Source organism: Carlito syrichta, unplaced genomic scaffold (genome assembly GCF_000164805.1).
Source record: "Carlito syrichta isolate Samal-C Ts95f unplaced genomic scaffold, Tarsius_syrichta-2.0.1 Scaffold313978, whole genome shotgun sequence".
NCBI lineage: Eukaryota > Metazoa > Chordata > Mammalia > Primates > Tarsiidae > Carlito > Carlito syrichta.
In genome coordinates this window covers 300,849-322,781 of record NW_007258074.1, presented here as the reverse complement: position 1 = coordinate 322,781, position 21,933 = coordinate 300,849, and the positions used below count along the sequence as shown (strand labels likewise).

At 37.3% G+C, this 21,933-nt stretch overlaps 1 protein-coding gene across 3 annotated transcripts in view; it reads left to right on the top strand.

Moving 5' to 3' along the window:
* The first annotated feature begins 9,158 nt into the window (after positions 1-9,158).
* Positions 9,159-21,933, top strand: part of NF1 (neurofibromin 1) — a 200,159-nt gene continuing 187,384 nt past the window's right edge. For all 3 annotated transcript variants that reach the window (XM_021718895.1, XM_021718894.1, XM_021718893.1), the window contains exons 1-3: positions 9,159-9,304; positions 13,215-13,298; positions 17,632-17,822. In XM_021718895.1, coding sequence (XP_021574570.1) covers positions 9,302-9,304; positions 13,215-13,298; positions 17,632-17,822 — 278 coding nt within the window. In that variant the 5' untranslated portion in view covers positions 9,159-9,301. The remainder of the gene's footprint in view (positions 9,305-13,214; positions 13,299-17,631; positions 17,823-21,933) is intronic.

Below are 21,933 nucleotides of genomic sequence, written 5' to 3'. Positions count from 1 at the left end.
CCAGGCGGGTCTCAAATCCGTGGGCTCAGGCAATCACTCACCTCAGCCTCCCAAAGGCACGGGATTACAGGCTGAGCCACCGAGCCCGGCTGGGGCTGTGATCTCATCTGAGGCTTAGGGTTCACTTCCAAGCTTACTGATTGTTGGCAGAGAGTTCAGGGGTATCTGGAGATACAAGATTTTTGCGAGTACTGACCCAGATGTTTCCATTCTGTGTGTCAGAGTCATCTTTCTTAGCCAGGTCCCTGATCTAGGCATAGCAGATGTCTTGTTTGGGAGTTCAACCTTTTTTGAAGCCCAGCATCTGTATCACTGTATTATCTATCTGTTGATTTCTGGGGTATGTGTGTGTGTATGCATATATATATGTATGTGTATATATGCATACATGTGTATATATATGAATGGGTGATTATTAAGTGCTGGTTCTGGTTCTTGGATTTCTTTGCCTTCCTGCTGCAGGGGAGGAGAGCCTCTTGGTATGTTTTCTAGGAGGTACTCTGGTTTTGAAACCTAGCTTTTAGTTGGCAGTTTATTGCTTTTTTTGGTTATCTTTTGTCCCCCAAGAACTTAAATAGTTTAGCAATATTCTTTCAATTTCACTGTTTTGTAGTTAGTATTTCTTCTTCCTTGCCAGCTGTAAAATCCCTTCTTAGCACCTGCCCTGGAAGTCTAGTACAGGATTTTTCAAAGACATTCCTTTGAGAGCAACACCTGGGAGAAAGGAACACTGGGCAGATGCAGAATTCATGGTGCAGTACAGGTCTAGCATCAGCTTTGGCTAGTCCCCATGGGAGCCCTAGGAGTAGAATGGCTCTTTTGAGTTGCCCAGAGTTGGGCTGAGGTGTCCAGGCCTTCATATTGACATAGCAATCAGCCTACCTTGGGAAGGGTGTAACCTGAGGGGAGTGGTTCTTTGCAGATGGGGATATCCCTGAAGGAGCTGACTGATAGCACTCCCATCAGTGAAGGCAACAAGTTCTGGAAGTGGGAGCTGGGTAGCACTTCAGTGTCTACCACAATTCCATTGTATCCACTTTGTGACCAATTTTTTTTTTTATTATGAGTTCATGGATTGAAGTACATATATTTAGCAAACTTTCTGTAGAATTATATGTATAGAAAAGTATATAAATTATAAATATACAGTTCAAGAAATGTTCAGAAAGTAAACATACCAGTTTAACCAGTCCCTAGGTCAAGAAGTAAAACAACACAGGCAAGCCCGAAGTCCCCCCAGCCCCTTGTGTTTCCTTCCAGTCACTACCTTTCAAGGGTCTCCACCATCCTGACTTCTGGAATCATAGGACGTATTTAACATGTTTTTGAAATTTATGGAACATAATCGTACAGTATATCCTTTGTTCTGACTTGTGAAATTGAGCTTATAGTTGTGAGTCATTCTCATTGTTGTGTAGTTTTCTTTGTATGAATGTACCACTTTTTTTTTTTTTTTGAGTTGGAGTCTCACTCTGTCGCCCAGACTGGAGTGCAGCGGCTGCTCCCGGCCACCGCAGCCTTGACCTGCTGGGCTCCGGCGATCCTTCCGCCTCAGCCTTCCAAGTAGCTGGAACTACAGGCGCACGCTACCATGCCTGGCTAATTTTTGATTTGTTGTAGAGATGAGGTCTCGCCAAGTTGCCCAGGCGGGTCTCGAACCCGCGGGCTCAGGCAATCCACTCACCTCAGCCTCCCAAAGCGCAGGATTACAGGCTGAGCCACTGAGCCCGGCTGAATGTACCACTTTTTAAAACCATTTCTGTTGATAGACATATAGATTTTTTCCAGTTTTTGGGAATTAGAAAAAGTGCTGCTATAAACATTGTTGTCTGTGTCTTTTGGTGAACATATATACGCATTTCTGCTGGGTATATATACCTAGCAAAATTACTGAGTGTATATATGTTCATTTTTAGCAGATAAGACCAGTTTCCAAGGTAGTTACTGAATTACACTCCTACTAGTAGTGTGTAAGATTTCCAGTTGCTGTAGGTTGCTTCTCTTTGTAGGTGACGTAGTCCTCCAGGGCTTATAACCTAGCACTGTGTGTATTTACTATGATCCTCTACTAGCTGGTTCTGAACTTTAATCTTTTGTATTTTGGAGGCAGCAAGTCTTCCCAACTCTGCTTTTTGGAAGTTTTTGCTAGAGCCTTTTACCCTCTTCTACTTATGTATGCATTTGAGACTCTCCAGGTCTTCGGTTTTGTCAGTTCAACCCTTAGTGAACACCAGAATCTCCGATAGTTCCTCCTGCCCTCAAGAGAGGTACATTACCTGGAGGAAGCCTTATTTCTCAATCTCTTTTTCTGACCAGATGCTGCAGATGCCTCAGAGAAAAAGCAGCTGCAGAAGATCAGCTTACCTCACCATAGCTAACTCCATTTTGAAATCTTAGAGTATCTAATCCTTATTCCTTTGGTAGCTCTATGAATTCTTTAAACAGATGACTAAAACTTCATCTTTTGTTAAAAAATAAGTTCGAGGAGGGAGGTGGTGTTTTGCTGTAAATTGCTCTCCTATATGGAAGCAGTAGTATGAATTTAGATATATTTGATATGTTTCAATAAATTGTTATCCTTAACAATATTCAGATTATTATACTTTTGACCAGTAGGGGCCTCTTTAAAATTTATTTCCAAGTCTTTATTACTCGACAGTTACTAGTCTGTGCTGCTGTCTGGTATGACAAGATGTTCCAGGCTCATCATGTACCTTTCTGCCCCAGTCAAGGAATCAACCATTTCCTAAAGGAGTCCTGATACCTGTTACTGGGAAATGGTATTTCAAGATTATAGTTGGGTAGGAATTACTATGAGATTGGTCATTGTTTCCAGGCATTTTCAGTGGACAGAAGTAGAAATATGTTTTATTTTCTTAATACAAAATAAAACACATTGACTTCATATAGGTACTTCCAATTTGAAGTCAAGACTGTGGGATTTTTCCTTTACCATTTCTATCTTCTATGCTAAGAGTCTAAGTTTTATTTTTATGTATTTTTTTGAGTAGGAGTCTCACTGTGTAACCCAGGCTGCAGTGCCCGTGACACAGTCACGGCCACTGCAGCCTTGACCTGCTAGGCTCAGGTGATCCTTATGCTTCAGTATTCCAAGTAGCTGGAACCACAGGCACGTGCCACCACGCCTGGCTAAGTTTTTTTTTTTAATTGTAGAGACAAGATCTCACCAAGATGCCCAGGCTGGTCTCGAACCTCTGGACTCAGACAATCCTCTCGCCTCCACCTCCAAAAGTGCTGGGATTCCAGATGTGAGCCACTACACCTGGCTGACAATCTAAGTTTTTAATGACACTAGGAGTGATAGAATTAAAATACCACATAATTATTTATTTTCTTGATCCTACAATACATACAAGATCAAGATTTATCCTCATTTTTCTTGTTCCTAGAGTAAATTCCACTAGGAATATATAGTCAGTAGAAATTGATATCACTTAGAATTGGGCCTTTCTTTATAATTATACCATTAAAAAATTGGGTACAAATTTCAGTTTCTTTCTTTTTGACTTCTAGATTTCCTTTTAAACTATGTAAATTACATAATTCTAAAATGAAATTTACAAAAAACAAGGAATATGGATTCTGTTCTTGTCACTTCTATTTTATTTCTTTTCACTACAAAGCTTTTTTTGCATTTTATTCTTCTACTCTTGTTTCTTAATAGAAGATAGATATTTTTGTGTATTTCTATTTCTTCCTCCTTCTTAGGTGAATGGTAGCATGCAGCATATATTTTTCTCTACCTTGTCTTTTTTTTTTTTTTAGCTTAAAGATATATCCTGGAAACCATTCCATTGCTTGATGAATTTGAACTCATTTCTGTCATTGTTTTATTTATTTATTTATTTATTTATTTGAGTTGGAGTCTCACTCTGTTGCCCAGACTGGAGTGCAGTGGCCGCTTCTGGCCACCACAGCCTCCACTTGCTGGGCTCCGGCGATCCTTCCGCCTCAGCCTTCTGAGTAGCCGTAATTACAGGCATGCGCTACCACGCCCGACTGATTTTTTGATTTATTGTAGAGATGAGGTCTCGCTGCCCAGGTGGGTCTCGAACCCACAGGCTCAGGCAATCCACTCACCTCAGCCTCCCAAAGGCACGGGATTACAGGCTGAGCCACCGAACCCGGCTGTTATATTTATTTTTATATGCCTTTTATTTGAATGTCATTACATTATCTATGTTATTTGCTCTCTCAACATATACTTTGGTATTTAGAAAGTTTTTTTTATCAGTTAGGATTCAGTCTGGTAAGCAGATTGTGAAATAGGATAAGGAATTTATCATAGCAATTAGACTGCTTACATTTATGAGAGGCCTGATGAAGTGAAGATCTGGAAGGGGGAGTTAGAGGATCAGAGGAGTTACCAACCGAATCCTTTAAATCAGTGACAGTGGGCAAATGAGTTGGAACTTTTAGGAAAATCTGAAAAACCACGTATGTCCAGCTACTGAAGTGGGATGAGGAAGGAGGAGGTTGAGGAGAGCTGTATGGAAAGCTCTTGCCAGGAAACAAAACTGTAGGTTTGTAACCAAGCATCTGGTGGTGGGTTTGGACCACTATGGGTCGGCAAGATGAGCACTGTTCAAAAGAAAGAGCTGAATGTAGTGCAGAAGAGAGAGAGAGAGAGTAAAAGCTGGAACTGTGGGTACCTCTGCATGCATCTTTCACTTTATCTGAATGTGAAAACCATCAGAGAATAATCGCTACTGCTTCACTTCTGCATTTCAGGCAGATCTGTACAGGTTAAGTATCCCTTATCTGAAATGCTTGGGATTGGAAGTGTTTCAGGTTTTGGATTTTTTTTTTTTTCTTTTTGGTTTTGTAATATTTGCATTTTGCTTACCAGTAGATCATTCCTAATCTGAAAATTTGAAATATTCCCATGAATATTTCCTTTAAGAATCATGTTGGTGCTCAAAAATTTTGGATTTTGGAGCATTTTGGATGTCAGATTTTTGGATAAGGGATACACAACCTGTACTAATTACCCCTTAGAACAACTGTAACCCAGAACCATACAGTGAATGGGATTCTGAGAAAGTGGTTCCCAGGTTAACAAAGTTGACACAAAATATGCTAGCACAATTTGCATTTTTGTTCTATTGGTTACCATTATATTGCTACCTTTATATAGCATTCTAATTTCCTTCTCTTTGCAGGGTAAAGAGTATTATGTATTGGTTTTCTACTTTGAACAATATTGAAATGAGCTAGTAACCTCTCTCCATCTCCTTCTGTAGCATTTTACCCTCAGTTATTAATCATAATGCAATCAGGAGCATATTCTACTTTTTTATATGCTCTCACTACCATTTCCTCAAGTTTGATCATTGAATCTATATTATCAAGTACATATAGCAATCACATAATATACTTTCTCCCTTCTTATCACCATTCTCAGTTCTTTTAGTAAATATGTTGATACTCCAAATAATGACATTTTGTTCAATAATGGCCTGTGTACAGTATGATGGTTTCATAATATTACTGTACTATAAGTTTACCTTTTCTGTGGCAAGATATGTTTAGATACACAAATACTTACTATTGTGTTAAAGTTGCCTACAGTACAGTAACATGCTCTACAAGTTTGTGGCCTAGGAGCAATGCTATACCATATAGCCGAGAGGTGTGGCAGACTGTACCATCTAGGTTGTATAAGTACACCCATGGTGTTTGCACGGTAATGGGATCACCTAAGGACTTATTTCTCAGAACATATCCCTGTTGTGAAGCATGACTGTATATATTTAATGATTCCTATTCATGTGGATGTCTTCCCAGTTATTTTGGTCATCTGAAGCATATTGTCTCTCTAGTAGATCCCTCAGGAAAAGACCAAAGGAACAATATTTTGAAGGCTCTTGTATTTCAGAACAATTTGTTATCATTATACAGTTGTTCTTCAGAATCTGTAGAGGATTGCTTTCATGACTGCCCATAGATACCCAAATCCACAGATGGCTTAAGTCCCACATAAGGAAATAGTGTAATATTTGCATATAAAGTATACAGGAAGATGTGCACATCTTCCTGTATACTTTAAATCATCTCTAGATTACTTTTAATACCCAATACAACATGAATGCTATGCAAATAGTTGTTATGCTATATTGTTAAAGGAATAATGAGAAGAAAAAAGTCTGTACATGTTCAATACAGACAGATTTTTAAAAAATTTTCTGATCCACAGTTAGTTGAATGTACAGACTCAGAACCCATAATACGGAGGGCTGGAATTCAGTTTGGCTGAACATAAAATCCTTAGTTTACATTTTCGTCCTTGAGTATCTTAAATTTATGTTGCTCCATTGTCTTCTGATATAATAATTTGTCAAAATCTGATGACAGTCTACTTTTTGCTTTTTGTATAAGTGACTTCCTATTTCTGCCTGGACGTTCAAAAGATTTTTTTTCTTGTTCTCATGGTTCAGTAGTTTTACTAAAATATGTTCTGATGTTAGTCATTCTGGGTCAGTTTTCCCAGATGTATGGTATGCCTTTTATTTATATAGTTTCAGGTATTTTTTTTTTAATTTCAAAAATAATTTTCAGCAAGGTTTTCTTGCATTCTAGTTTCTAGTATTTATTTTATTCCATTAGTTTGATTTCTTTCTTTGTTATTATATGTATGTTGTCACTTTATTGCAAGTTCTCATCTCATTTTTTTTTTTTTTTTTGAGTTGGAGTCTCACTCTGTCGCCCAGACTGGAGTGCAGTGGCCGCTCCCGGCCACCGCAACCTCGACCTGCTGGGCTCCGGCGATCCTTCCTCCTCAGCCTTCCAAGTAGCCGGAATTACAGGCATGCACTATCACGCCTGGCTGATTTTTTTGATTTTATTGTAGAGATGAGGTCTTGTTGCCCAGGCGGGTCTCGAACCCGCGGGCTCAGGCAATCCACTCAGCTCAGCCTCCCAAAGGCGCGGGATTACAGGCTGAGCCACCGAACCCGGCTTCTCATCTCATTTTTTTAGCTTAGAAAATATAGTTTATTCAAAAGTAAATTAGAGAGAGAGAGAGAAAAGAGAAGATTCACCTTCCCAAGGGAGGGGAGGGGACTAAAGCTTAGGAAAACATGTCCTGGCCATAGCTCAAAGAGCACATGGCCATACCATAGCTTAGCAAGGCAATGGCCTCATTATCTCATTTTTAATTTCTGTTTTGTATTATACCTTTTCTCCTTTTTAAAATTTTTAATTTCTCCTAAAGCATTATCTTTTGTGTTAATTCACTCTTGTATATCTTCTGGTTAGTCTTCATTTCTGATTTTCTTTTTTCCTAATTATTTCTTGAGTTCTATCAACTTATTTATATTTGTAATTCTAATATGTATTATTTCATATGCTTTATCATTTTATTAATTTCAGGCTGGTCTCGAACCTCTGAGCTCAGGCAGTCCTCTTGCCTCCACCTCCTAAAGTGCTGGGATTACAGGCATGAACCACTGTACCTGGCTTATGATCTTCATAATTAACATTATATAATTCTCCAGCTTTGTTACTCTCTTTTATACTCTAAAAATGTCTCCTCCTCTTTTATTTAGTATTTCTTTGCTATCAAATTGACCATTTATTATTAACTGACTTAGCATACTTGGGCAGGCCACTTGGTCTCCTTATACCTTTATTTGTACCATTTATAAAATGAGGGCTGGACATGGTGACTCATGCCTGTAATCACAGCATTTTGGGAGGTGGAGGTGAGAGGACTGCCTGAACCCAGGAGTTTGAGACTAGTCTGGGCAATATGGTGAGACCTCATCTCTACAATAAATCAAATAATTAGCTGGGCGTGGTGGCACATGCCTGTAGTTCCAGCTACTTGGAAGACTGAGGTGGAAGGGTTCCTTGAGGCCAGCAGATCGAGGCTGCGGTGGGCATAAGCAGCATGCTACTACACTCTAGCCTGGGTGACAGACTCCAACTCAAAAAAATAAAAAATAACAAATTTTTTAAAAGAGAGGATGTTGGACTCAGGGTTGTTTGTTCTTTTCACAGAGTAGCCTCACTAGGGTTCTTTGTTAGCAGGGTTTAATATTAAAGAGTAACCATATTCATGTTGCTTTAAATACAGAGTACTCTACTTGGAAGACTGAGGTGGAAGGATTGCCTAAGTCCAGCAGGTCGAGACTCCAACTCAATAAATAAATAAATAAATACAGAGTACTACTTAATTTTTTTTTTTTAATTGAGTCAGTCTCACTCTGTTGCCTAGGCTGGAGTGCAGTGGTACAATTACTGCTGCAGACTCGACCTGCAGGTCTCAGGTGATCCTTTTGCCTCAGCCTTCTAAATAGCTGAGGCTACAAGCGTGTAATACCATGACTGGCTAATTTTTGGATTTATTGTAGAGATGAGGTCTCGCCAAGTTGCACAGTCTGATCTGGAACCCCTGGGCTCGGGCAGTCCTCTCACCTCCACCTCCCAAAATGCTGGGATTACAGGAGTGAGCTACCACACCCTGCTAGGATGCTACCTTTGAACAGGGTAGAGATGAACTTCTCGGCAGTGGAACTTAACTCATTCTCAGAGAAATGTAAATGTGATCCCCTCAAAGGATATTTTTTCACATGGGATTTTTCTGTTTGTTCCGTTACTCCCTCAATTGTATAGCTGAAGGTGGTTGTCTTACCTGATACAATCTTACTGTGTTTGTTCCAGGTTTTATGGTTTGTTCTTATTTTTAAACAATTGGCAATTATTTGCTATTATTGACTAGAAGTCTGGGGCATAGATTTCCTGGATCTGTTGTTCCTTTGATTGAATTCAGTGTATAAGGGGAAGAGTTGTGTGCATTTATTGTAGACATTCTCTAAAATAATTTTTAGCTACAAGGAAATAACTCTATTTCTGTGAGTCATAATCCTTCTTATGTAGTGCTAGGTAGAGGATTTAATTTTGAAGATAGAGATTTATGACTTTTAGAAAAGAAAACTGCAAAACTGAAATTTCCAAAGAATTTAAGAATTGATATAAGCTATCATACATTAAAAATTGGAATTTGAAATACAAATAGAGGTAACTGAGGTGGATAGACTTTTCCTAAAATGCCATAATTTTAATGGGAATTAAAAAATTACTTTTAGTCATTTTCAAGGGTAAGCTCTTAACATGTTTTTTTTTTTTCCTCCATCAGCTTCCAATAAAAACAGGACAGCAGAACACACATACCAAAGTCAGTACCGAACATAACAAGGAATGTCTAATCAATATTTCCAAATACAAGTTTTCTTTGGTTATAAGTGGCCTCACTACTATCTTAAAAAATGTTAACAATATGGTGAGTATTTGGGTTATTGTTTTGGGGGGTGGAATTTGCTTTGTTATTGACTTAAAAGTTTGGAGTAGCATGTTTTAAGGTATGGGAAGTAATTTTCTGTGGACTTTAGATATAATAATTCATTTTAGGGTTTCATACAGCTTTTGTGTCATATATGAATTGATCGTGGTAATCTATTATGTGCTTTTCTTTAGCTTCTTATTTGAATCTACATATCAGATTGTCCCAGTGTTAAGTAGATGATAAAAAATATGAGCTCGTAGTCCAAAAATGTGAGATTAATTTTAATGAAGATAATTTTTTTCTCCCCCCTGTAACCTGTGACTGATTCTGTAATAGAGAGCCTGTTGTTGAAACAACTTTTCTCAAATACCAGTTTCATCAAGTAATTCCTCTGTTAAAAGCTTGTAAATTATTTTTTTTCTCATTTTATAAAATCTATTGATATTCCCTAGAGCTTTTTTTTTTTTTTTTTTTTTTTGAGTCGACATCTCACTCTGTCACCCAGGATAGAGGGCAGTGTCACGCTCATAGTTTCATCAAGTAATTCCTCTGTTAAAAGCTTGTAAATTATTTTTTTTCTCATTTTATAAAATCTATTGATATTCCCTAGAGCTTTTTTTTTTTTTTTTTTTTTTTGAGTCGACATCTCACTCTGTCACCCAGGATAGAGGGCAGTGTCACGCTCATAGTTTCATCAAGTAATTCCTCTGTTAAAAGCTTGTAAATTATTTTTTTTCTCATTTTATAAAATCTATTGATATTCCCTAGAGCTTTTTTTTTTTTTTTTTTTTTTTGAGTCGACATCTCACTCTGTCACCCAGGATAGAGGGCAGTGTCACGCTCATAGTTTCATCAAGTAATTCCTCTGTTAAAAGCTTGTAAATTATTTTTTTTCTCATTTTATAAAATCTATTGATATTCCCTAGAGCTTTTTTTTTTTTTTTTTTTTTTTGAGTCGACATCTCACTCTGTCACCCAGGATAGAGGGCAGTGTCACGCTCATAGTTTCATCAAGTAATTCCTCTGTTAAAAGCTTGTAAATTATTTTTTTTCTCATTTTATAAAATCTATTGATATTCCCTAGAGCTTTTTTTTTTTTTTTTTTTTTTTGAGTCGACATCTCACTCTGTCACCCAGGATAGAGGGCAGTGTCACGCTCATAGTTTCATCAAGTAATTCCTCTGTTAAAAGCTTGTAAATTATTTTTTTTCTCATTTTATAAAATCTATTGATATTCCCTAGAGCTTTTTTTTTTTTTTTTTTTTTTTGAGTCGACATCTCACTCTGTCACCCAGGATAGAGGGCAGTGTCACGCTCATAGTTTCATCAAGTAATTCCTCTGTTAAAAGCTTGTAAATTATTTTTTTTCTCATTTTATAAAATCTATTGATATTCCCTAGAGCTTTTTTTTTTTTTTTTTTTTTTTGAGTCGACATCTCACTCTGTCACCCAGGATAGAGGGCAGTGTCACGCTCATAGTTTCATCAAGTAATTCCTCTGTTAAAAGCTTGTAAATTATTTTTTTTCTCATTTTATAAAATCTATTGATATTCCCTAGAGCTTTTTTTTTTTTTTTTTTTTTTTGAGTCGACATCTCACTCTGTCATTCAGGCTGGAGTACTGTGGCACTCCTGGGCTCAGGTGATCCTCCCACCTCAGCCTCCTGAATAGCTGGGACTACAGGTGTATGCCACCACCACACGTGGCTAATTTTTAAATTTTTTTTTGTAGAGATGGGGTCTTACTATGTTATCTAGGGTGGAACATTCCCTAGACTTTAAGGTATTCCATCTGTTCTTCCTCTGTACCTTTGAATATAGTGGGGTGCCACAAAAATATACACATATATCTGGGTTCAGTGGCTCAGCCTGTAATCCCGTGCCTTTGGGAGGCTGAGGTGAATGGATTGCCTGAGCCCGCGGGTTCGAGACCCACCTGGGCAACTTGGCGAGACCTCATCTCCACAATAAATAAAAAAAATAAGCCAGGCGTGGTAGCACGCCTGTAGTTCCAGCTACTTGGAAGGCTGAGGCGGAAGGATCGCCGGAACCCAGCAGGTCGACGCTGTGGTGGCCGGGAGCGGCCACTGCACTCCAGTCTGGGCGACAGAGTGAGACTCCAACTCAAAAAAAAAAAAAAAAGTGCACACATTTTAAGAGATTTTAAAATGATATTTGCTATCATCAGAAGTGTCTGGACATTGATGACAACCACTCTGAGCACCTCTTGCAATTGCAGAAGTTCAACATAACTTGTATACATCATAGCATTACAATTTTAATACAATTTTTTCCTTTCTTCAAATGTATATGCATTTTTTGGCACCCTCTGTGTCATGTCCTTCATCTCTCTCAGGTGATCTCTTCCTCTCTATCGATTCCTGTCTGACATATTCTTCATACTCATTTCAGAGCAGCTGATAGGAATTTTTCTTAATTAACTTCAAGTTCTTTGCTTTTCTTTAGCACTTATAATCTCATTTTGTATTGTTTGTATTAAGTTGTAAAACAAGTTCTGGTTGTAGATTGTGAAGATTAATCTCATTTTTGTTTAAGATCGTCTTTAGGTTTACTGGGTAATATTCTGGTATGTCATTGAAAAGACATGCGGTCAGTTACCTTTTTGCCTTTTTCCCATTTTTAGGCACTTTTTTTTGTTGTTAATTGACATATAATAATTGTACATATTCATGGGGACAAATTGATGTTTCAGTACATATAATGTATAGTGATCAGACAGGGTCATTAGCATATCCAATATCTCAAACATTTGTCATTTTTTTGTGTTGGAAACATTCAATATCCTCCTTTTAGCTATTTGAAACTGTATATTATTGTTAACTGTAATTGTTCTACAGTGGTATAGAACACTAGAACCTGTTCTTCCTATTGAGTTGTACTTTTCTATCCTTTAACAGATCTCTTCCTAACTCCATCTTCCCAGGCCCTAGCATCTCATTTCTACTTTTTACTTCTGTGAGATCAACTTTTTTTAGCTTTCACATATGAGTGAGAACATGCAGTGTTTAACTTTCTGTTCAAATCATCTTCGTTGTGTTTCCTTTTAAGAAAGTTGCTTAGACAATACTCAAAATTACAAAACTAATAAACTGGAGGTTATAAATGGTTAGAAAACCATTTGCCTTTCAAAAAGATTTTTTTCTTTATGGAAAAAGAAATTAATGTTTTCCTGAAAAGAGCAGGACCTTTGATAAATATATAAAGGGATTTACAAAAATACATTTGCTATTTTGTATGGTTCTTCTGTTGCAGTGTGTGAGGTGCACAGTGATAAGACTTGACTCATTTGAATATGTGACCATGCTCCCAGTTAGATGGAAATAGTTAGCATTTGAGATCCTCTTTCCAAAACAAAAATAATATTGTGATAATGACGTTTATTTAGTACTTGTTGAATAACTTAAATTGTGGAAGCCATAGTATCTTGTTGGTTAATAAACAGTGCAGTATTCATTTTGAGGATAGTGAATACTTAAAATTAGCTATAGTTGGTGTTATAGCATTTTGTTACTGTAAGATGTAAGAATTTGGTTATTTTTTGGCATAAGAGTATAATTAAATGCTCAATTCGAGATTTTGGGACAGATTCATATGTGTGTCTAAATTCTGCCTGTTTAAAAAGCATAAACCAAAACAGCATCTTTTACGTTACAAGGTTAATGACAGACTCTAATAAATGCCAACATTTCTGTTTTCCTGATAATTTATTTTGTATAAGGAGTAGGATAAAATCAGAAATAATAGATTTAAATATAGTATAATCTGGGAGATAAAAGGAAAAGTATATTGATTTTTCTGGATGCTTAGTGCCTCGCTTTTCAGTTGTGTGTTATTTGGTGGTGGAGCGTGATAACCAGCTTTTATGTTCTGAATATCTTTTCTGTTAGAGAATATTTGGAGAAGCTGCTGAAAAAAATTTATATCTCTCTCAGTTGATTATATTGGATACACTGGAAAAATGTCTTGCTGGGGTAAGTAAATCTGTTCTTAAGTAGGCATACTTTGTAAATTCAATCTTGAGAATGATCTGATGTACCAAAGTGTCAGTGTGAGCAAAGAGGACAGTCATATGGCCTTGTTATCTAAGACATAGGCATTTTGTTAGTACAGCTGACTTCGTGGCACAATTTTTCATGAGAAAATTATTTTCTTATCTTTTATAAAATAGATAGATATTAAGTTTACTCATAGAGTGTTAAGTTTTAGCCATATATCTGTGTCTCAGGTTTTTTAGAAAATATTTTAATGAAGAGATCACTATTTGATTTAACTAATCTCTCAGAGAGAGCTGTGAAAAGGATGTGATTCAGAGGACCAAGAGTAATCATGTATTCTGTCCCATATGAATATGATTTTAGTATTCTTTTTCAGAAGAATGTAAAAGAGAACTTAAAAATTATACCTGTTCTATTTAGGATAGTCATTGCCTTAAGAGCACTTGCTTTGTGTAAATACAAACATATATAGTAGGTAAGTGGAGGAGTAGTTGAGTATCCCAAAATTCTTAGGTTTTCTCTAAGTTGTTATCTCAGTGTATTTCAGCCATGACTTAATATGTACTTTTCCAAGACTATTTCTCTTGTGGAAAGAAGTGTTTTAATACTTCAGTAGCCTTAATTCTTCCTAGAACATTGCAGAAGCTTTTTTTTTTTTTTTTTTTTTTTGAGTGGGAGTCTCACTCCTTCGCCCACACTGGAGTGCAGTGGCACACTCATGGCCACCCCAGCGTTGACTTTTTAGGCTCTGGCGATCCTTCCGCCTCAGCCTTCCAAGTAGCTGGAACTACAGGTATGCACTACCATGCCTGGCTTTTTATTTTATTGTAGAGACAAGGTCTCGCCAACTTGCCCAGGCTGGTCTTGAACCCGCGGGCTCAGGCAATCCACTTGCCTCGGCCTCCCAAAGTGCTAGGATTACAGGCTGAGCCACCAAGTCTGGCGGAAGTTTATATTAATGTATAAATTAAATGCCTTCATTGTAAAGATCATTGTAAAGATCTGCCTATACTATGTGTATTGGAATTAACATATTTCTTATATTCTCTCTTCCTTTGGCACAGAATTCAGAATTTTGTTTTTATTCAGATTTGTTTCTTTCGTCCTTGGATGTTTCAGCTTTCTCTGTGGTAAAACTTGATGGACGGGACCTTAATACATGAGGACTAATTGTGTGGTTGAAAAGAGAGGGAACGGTCAGAGGTGTTTGTGGAAGGGATTGGACAGGGAATGAAAAACAATAATTATATTGACACAATTATGTATTGCTAGGGAAGCCTATAGGCCACAAAATCTAAGCGTAATATTTTAAACTCTCGTATTAACCTTTGACCATATTCCAGAATGGTGGGGACAGGGTTTATAAGTTTTCTACTTACAATTGTGGGTGAGCTAGTTGTTTTAGCGTGGTGTTTTCTGTTAATGTGTGATGTGCTTATTTGTAAAATGTAGTGAAAGCAAAAGGGCAGTTACATAAGATGATGGAATTGGGAAGAGGGCAGTTTTTAAACATCCTGAGTCACTTCTTTGAAGTGGTCTTATTACTTTGATTATGAATTACCAGTATATCAACCATACCCATGATTGAATGAGGGTAGGGTAGTTTATTGCCTCTTTCAGTTCCACAGCTTTTCCACTTTAACATTTGTAATTGAGAGATAATGATAAATGTATTTTGGGAAATTAACACTGATACTATTGGCCCCTGTTTGTTTTAATACTCTTTGAAGGTAGTCTAATTGAAATGCTAATAAGTGGGCTTGATATAATTTATATAATGCATAAAACATATATTACCTTGCCCTACTCTGTTATTGAAAAATGTTCATTAATTTTGAAGTTTTAAAAGTAATACTGTTCATAGTATTGAACAATTGTGTTTTCTTGGATTGCTTTCAATGATTTTACAGATGTCTCTTCTCAGTTTTTTTTTTATTTTTTTTTGAGTTGGAGTCTTACTCTGTCGCCCAGACTGGAGTGCAGTGGCCGCTCCCGGCCACTGCAGCCTCGACCTGCTGGGCTCCAGCGATCCTTCTGCCTCAGCCTTCCGAGTAGCCAGAATTACAGGCATGCACTACCATGCCCCAGCTGATTTTTTGATTTATTGTAGAGATGAGGTCTCGCTGCCCAGGCGGGTCTCGAACCCGCAGGCTCAGGCAATCCACTCACCTCAGCCTCCAAAAGGCGCGGGATTACAGGCTGAGTCACTGAGCCCGGCTTCTTCTCAGTTTTAACTCAAGGTAAATTGAGACAGTTTAAGAAGAACTGAGCCTATGAGAACATGTTTATTATATAAGTAGTTGGGATAGCTAATTGAAAGAGAGCTAATACCAATATCTTATTAATAACATTTTGGGCCAGGCTTGGTGGCTCAGCCTGTAATTCCACGCTTTGAGAGGCCGAGGTTGAGTGAATTGCCTGAGCTGAGGGTTCGAGACCTGCCTGGGCAACTTGATGAGACCTCATCTCTACAATAAACCAAAAAAATTAGCCGGGCGTGGTAGTGCACGCTTGTAGTTCCGGCTATTTGGAAGGCTGAGGCGGAAGGATCGCCGGAGCCCAGCAGTTTGAGGCTGCGGTGGCTGGGAGCAGCCACTGCACTCCAATCTGGGCAACAGAGTGAGACTCTAACTCAAAAAAAATAAATAATAACATTTTGTAGAATTTGTGGAATCTTAAGTATTTTTGTTCCTGTCCATGTGACTGTTATTCAAAAGATCTAATGCTTCTCTGATTTTTATTTATTAATTGGCATTAGTTTCAACATCTGTATTGTTTGAATAGTCTGTAAACAAGAAATATACATCGTAACTTGAATTTTGCAGTTTTTGTGAAATTCTGTTTATTTACTGTCCATATATTTCAGGGTATTTGCATCTGAAAGTTCTTGGATTGCAATTACAGAATCAGGAATAACTCACAATTATATGGATTTTTGTTCTTTGCCATCCTGCTCAATATTATTAAAACTATTATTCATATATGGATATCAAAGCCATTAGGCTGTTCCACATTTCTTTTTCATCTATCTGCAGGATAGCTTATCTATTGGGATTTTGTTCATTGTAAAGTAGATATTTGCTTTACAAAGTAGAGATTTCCATGTTAACACCAAAGTTGCCAAAGTTGATGTAGTTGCTAGGGGACTACCTGGCGTTATGCTCATGACATTATGTAATATGAACTGTACTGAATTACCTAAAATATTTAACCTAAATCTCACCCAACTATTAGGTTTGAATTTTAGCTTACAGAAAATGCAGTACAGTAACAAGAAGAACAAATTAAGTTGTATCACTAGGAAATAATTAAATCGAGAATATAGAATGTTCTGTAAGGCAACTGGCTCAGTTTCTTAAGTCAATGTCATGGCAAATAAAAGTGATATATATAGGGAGTGTGGAGCAGACTGCTCTAGAATAAAGAAACGAAAGGAATGTAACAGTCATGTTGCAGTCTATGAACCTTTTTTGGATCCTCATTGAATTAAAAAAAGCTGTGAAGGACATTTTGGGGGCATTGATGAAATTTGAATTCAGATTTGGGTATTAGATGATACAAGGGAGCTGTTTATTTTTCCTTTAGGATTTATTTGGATGTTAAGACAGTTCAATACCAATCAGCACGAGTAATGTTTATTTAGAACTCCCAGCAAACTGAGGATTCCCAGAAATTAAAGGCTCATTTGATGAACAAGAGAACAAGCAGGAGTGGGAGGGCTAATGAGGATGGATGGAGGATTAGGGTGGGACATGGAGCCATCTTCTTTATTAGACTATCCATAGATAGATGAAACGTTAGCAATTATTGAATCTAGGTGATGAGCATATGAATGTTCATTATTCTACAGCAGCTTTTCTGTATTTTTGCACGTTTTTATAATAGACAGTGTTCACAGGTAACATTTAGAAAGTTTTAGAATATGTGATTTTTAAAAAATTTATTTAATTTTAAAGATGTGGGGTACCATTCAGGGTTAGGTACATATGTGGTTATCGTACAGGTAAAGTTTGGGCCTCCCTTTGGTCCCCACTTCACCTGGTTTGAGATCAGGTACCCTTATTGTTGTTGTGTCTTTTCCTCCCCCACCCCTGCAAGTGTCCCACTACTGCCAATCCCTTTCTTATAGTATGATAAATGTTCAGGGTCTGCTTATAAGTGAGTACATGTGGTACACAGTTCTTTGTTTCTGTGATAGATCACTGAGTTTTATAGATTCTAAATTCATCCAAGTTTCTGCAAAGTTCATAATTTTGTTTTTCTTTATGACTGCATAATATTCTATTGTGTATGATTATTTCTATTTTAGCAACCAAAGGACACAATGAGATTAGATGAAACTATGCTGGTCAAACAGTTGCTACCAGAAATCTGCCATTTTCTTCACACTTGTCGTGAAGGAAACCAGCATGCAGCTGAACTTCGGAATTCTGCCTCTGGGGTTTTATTTTCTCTCAGTTGCAACAACTTCAATGCAGTCTTTAGTCGCATTTCTACCAGGTTAGTGTGTAAATCCACATGAGACTATTGAAGTAATATGAATTTTAGAAGTCTTTTTGTGTCTATGTAAAAATAAAAAGTTAAGAGAAATGAGTTTTATCTGCGTTTTTGTAGAAATTTTATGCATTAATTTCTTTGAAATTTTGATTATGTGATATTGTGATATTGATGCGTATAGTTAAATATGAGTACTGTTATAAACGTGAAAGACTAAATTTCAGGAAAAAATGTCTCCCATGACCAGGCTTTTAAAAAAATACCACGTGTGAATTATTGATTTGGCTTTTTAAAATATTACTCCTTTAAATAAAACTAGCCAATCAGGTGGAATAGTTGATAAGACTAGACAAAAGTCTAATAATCTCATAGCTCTGCCATTTATCCCAAGATCTGAAGTTAACAAAAAAACCACTGTATTATGTGGAAGCACAGAGAAGTGACTAATCGCAAAGAAGAATTCTCCAGAAAGTGAACTGTGTTTTAATATATGTTCATTGAGTGTTTACAGCATATGCTGTGTTGCTCTGTCCTCACAGTAACCCTGATGATCTTTCCCCCATTTTACAGGTAAGCAAACTCATATCCAAAAAAGTTAGGGTGATATGCCAAATAATGGAGGACCCCAAATTTCTTGGTCAGGCTGACTTCAGAATTTATATTAGTTTTTAAAATAAGTATACTTCTATTTTAGCCATATTTTGATGAGCTCCTTTTTATAAAACGTACTTCTGTATTTCAAAGATATATCATACATATGATTTAAGCTTTTATTGATGATTCAAAAAGCATCATTGTATCAGTTGTAATATGCTGCAGATGGAGAAATTAGTTATAGTGTTCTGTGGGATAGAATTATAAGTGACAGTAGCAAGTAACTCTGGAAGTTGCTTTCATGCAAATGATTTGCCTTTCTCATGCAAGTAAAGTCAAATGGATTGTTAATTATGATCAGGTAGGAAGTATAACAAATCATTTAATGATTTAGTGAATCCAGGACTAATACAGAAGAGAGAAGAACAATCCTCTTTATTTATCAGTGCGGACATCTTTAGCTTGTCAGCATTGTGCAAACAGTAGGCTTCCATTAGACAGATTCACTCAATCTTTTGTTGTTTTCCAGCAGGTGTGAATGAGAACGTTGATCATACTTTGAGAATTTGTGCTATGGTGTTTTGAGGAATTGACTAACTTCAAAGTCCTTCAGTCTTTTAAATCAAAAATGACATTTCTATAATTATGATGCTAGGCAACAGTATTTTCCAACTTTATCAGAATTCCTGGTCCAAAGAAAGTTGAAGTTTTATTTAATGGTATATGATTGATAATATACCATTTGAAATGTTTATGTGGTAGAACGATGTTTTCATGAAATCTTTTGAGTAATAACATTTTATATTCTGAGTAATAACACGTTGACTGAATCAGCAAGGTAACAGGAAAGTTAGGGAATAGGAGGGTGGACAATTATAAAAAACAAAAAATCATTTTTATTTAAGTGACTTGCTAAACCAGCCCTACTGTTTGAAGTAATCTTACACTGAAGGTAGAAAGTGATTAAAACAGTTAAATGTTTTTTAGTTTATCCAAGCATGAGTTGCTTTATAAGACACAGCAAATGTGCCACCTTTGGAAACTCTAGTTTTTTTTTGGTTGTTGTTGAATTGGAGTCTCACTCTGTCACCCAGACTAGAGTGCAGTGGCACACTCCTGGCCACTGCAGCCTCAACCTGCTGGGCTCTGGTGATCCTTCCGCCTCAGCCTTCCAAGTAGCTGGAACTACAGGCGCACGCTACCACACCCGGCTAATTTTTTGATTTATTGTAGAGATGAGGTCTCGCCAAGTTGCCCAGGCGGGTCTCGAACCCGTGGGCTTAGGCAATTCACTCACCTTGGCCTCCCAAACGTGGGATTACAGGCTAAGCCACCAAGCCCGGCCTGGAAACTCTAGTTTTTTAAGTCACCAAAAGTTTTATTTTATGGGATATTGCAGCATTAGCACATGTAAAAATAGACTTTTAAAAAAATTTCCTGAATCTAGTTTATTGTATGTTGCCAGAATAGAAGTGTCTAAAAAATTTTATTAGCTTTCAGGGGACGGACCACTTAGAAATAGGGTCTATAAAATAATATATTTCAGACAACTGCATTTGTTTTTTTCATTTAGCTTGTGTCAGAAATAGGAGATCTTGTTAGAGGACCACTCACTTAAGTGACCATAATGATGGTTTAGTTTATGTGGGAACATCTTATGATGTTGCTGTTATAGCATTAGCTGACTTAAAATATGCAAGTTCCTTGAATGGCAGTTCTTTCTAAATACTGATCTATATTTCACAAATAATCAACATGACAAACATATTTTGTGTTTGACCTTTCTCTCTGCAGTGTTTCTCCTTTAAGATTGAGTTGTAGGGGGTGGGGTGGGGGTGGGGATGGGATTGGCAGCTGAGGGAAACTGCCAGGGGAGGGAGGGGCTTACCTCATCAACAAGGGTACCTGCATAATGAACATTTGTATACCTAACCCTGAATTGTATCTCACATCTTTAAAATTAAAAAAAAAAAAAGATTAAGAGTTGCTTTTTTATTTTTTTGACCTTTAGGGGAAGATGGGCTATACATATTAAGATAACTTTATTCTTCTGCTGGAATATACCATGTTCTGTGGCTCAGTACTCTCCTTTGCAGAGAATTACTATACACCTGCAGTGTTTTTCTACAGAATTACTATACACCTGCACTAGAGCTAGTTGTTTTGTAGTAGGGTGGTACTTCAGAATATCTAGTTTGATATGCTACCAGCAGCAGAAGACTCAATGACTTTAAAAGTCTTTTGTTTCTTTACAGTTTACTGTTTGGTTCTGGACGAATCCATTTTTTGATTTCTTTTTCTTTTTGCAAGGTTTATTTAGAAAATAAATGAGAGAGAAAGAGAAAGAGAAGATTCACCTCCCCAAGATAGGGGAAGGGGCCAAGGCTAAGGAAACATGATGGCCACAACTCAAAGAGCCATGTGGAAAAAGCAGAGTTTAACAAAGCAATGGATCACATTTTTTATGATTTCTTATTTTTAAAAATAGATTTCAATTTTTTCTCAAATTTCTCTATTTAAAACATTTCATATTCTCTTTAATATTGTTAATTTATCTCATGTTTGTATGTGCTGATTTTCATTAATAGTGAATTGTTTCCTCTCTCTTTTTTAATCTCTGGTTGCGAACTTATTTTTAGTGTGGCCTGTATTTTCTTTGGGGATCTTTTGTAGTCTTGGACTGTGGAAGTATTCTAATAATGGTTTTGCATTTGTGTTTGCTAGGTGTCCAGCCCTGGACCTATTTTTTTGTTAATTTGTCAACCCAATTGTACAGGTAGTTCATCTTTAGAACTAATCCCTTATAAGGTAACAGCTCTGGGTGACTTTTTTGTTCCCTACCCAAAGCTTAGGCAGAGCAGATAAACATTTTTGTGCTGGTAAATGTCCTTCCTTCCTTCCTCCCCTCTCTTCCTCCCTTCCTACCTCCTCCCCTCCCTTCCTTTTTTTCTTTCCTTCTTTCTCATAGTTCTTTCTAGTTTGTAGAACCCCAGTTCTAACCCCTGCATCATTAGGGTACAAGGCTTTCTACTTAGTCTCCATGTAGATGTTAAGCCTCAAACTCCCAGGTTGAGATTAAAAAGTCCCTTGGCCGGGCTTGGTGGCTCAGCCTGTAATCCCAGCACTTTGGGAGGCCAAGGCGAGTGAATTGCTTGAGCCTGTGGGTTCGAGACCTGCCCGGGCAACTTGGTGAGACCTCGTCTCTACAATAAATCAAAAACTAGCCGGGCATGGTAGTGCGTGCCTGCAGTTCCAGCTACTTGGAAGGCTGAGGCGGAAGGATCGCAGGACTCAGCAGGTCGAGGCTGCGGTGGCTGGGAGCAGCCACTGCACTCCAGTCTGGGCAACGGAGTGAGACCCCAACTCAACTCAGAACAAAACAAAACAAAACAAAATCTCCCTCATCCTTTTTTTGTTGCAGAACCAGATCATGCACTGAACTCTGATTTTTAGTTTCCTCATTTCTAGACCTGAGTGAATGGGTGGTGTTTTACTTTATGCATTTAACATATCTTTCTGT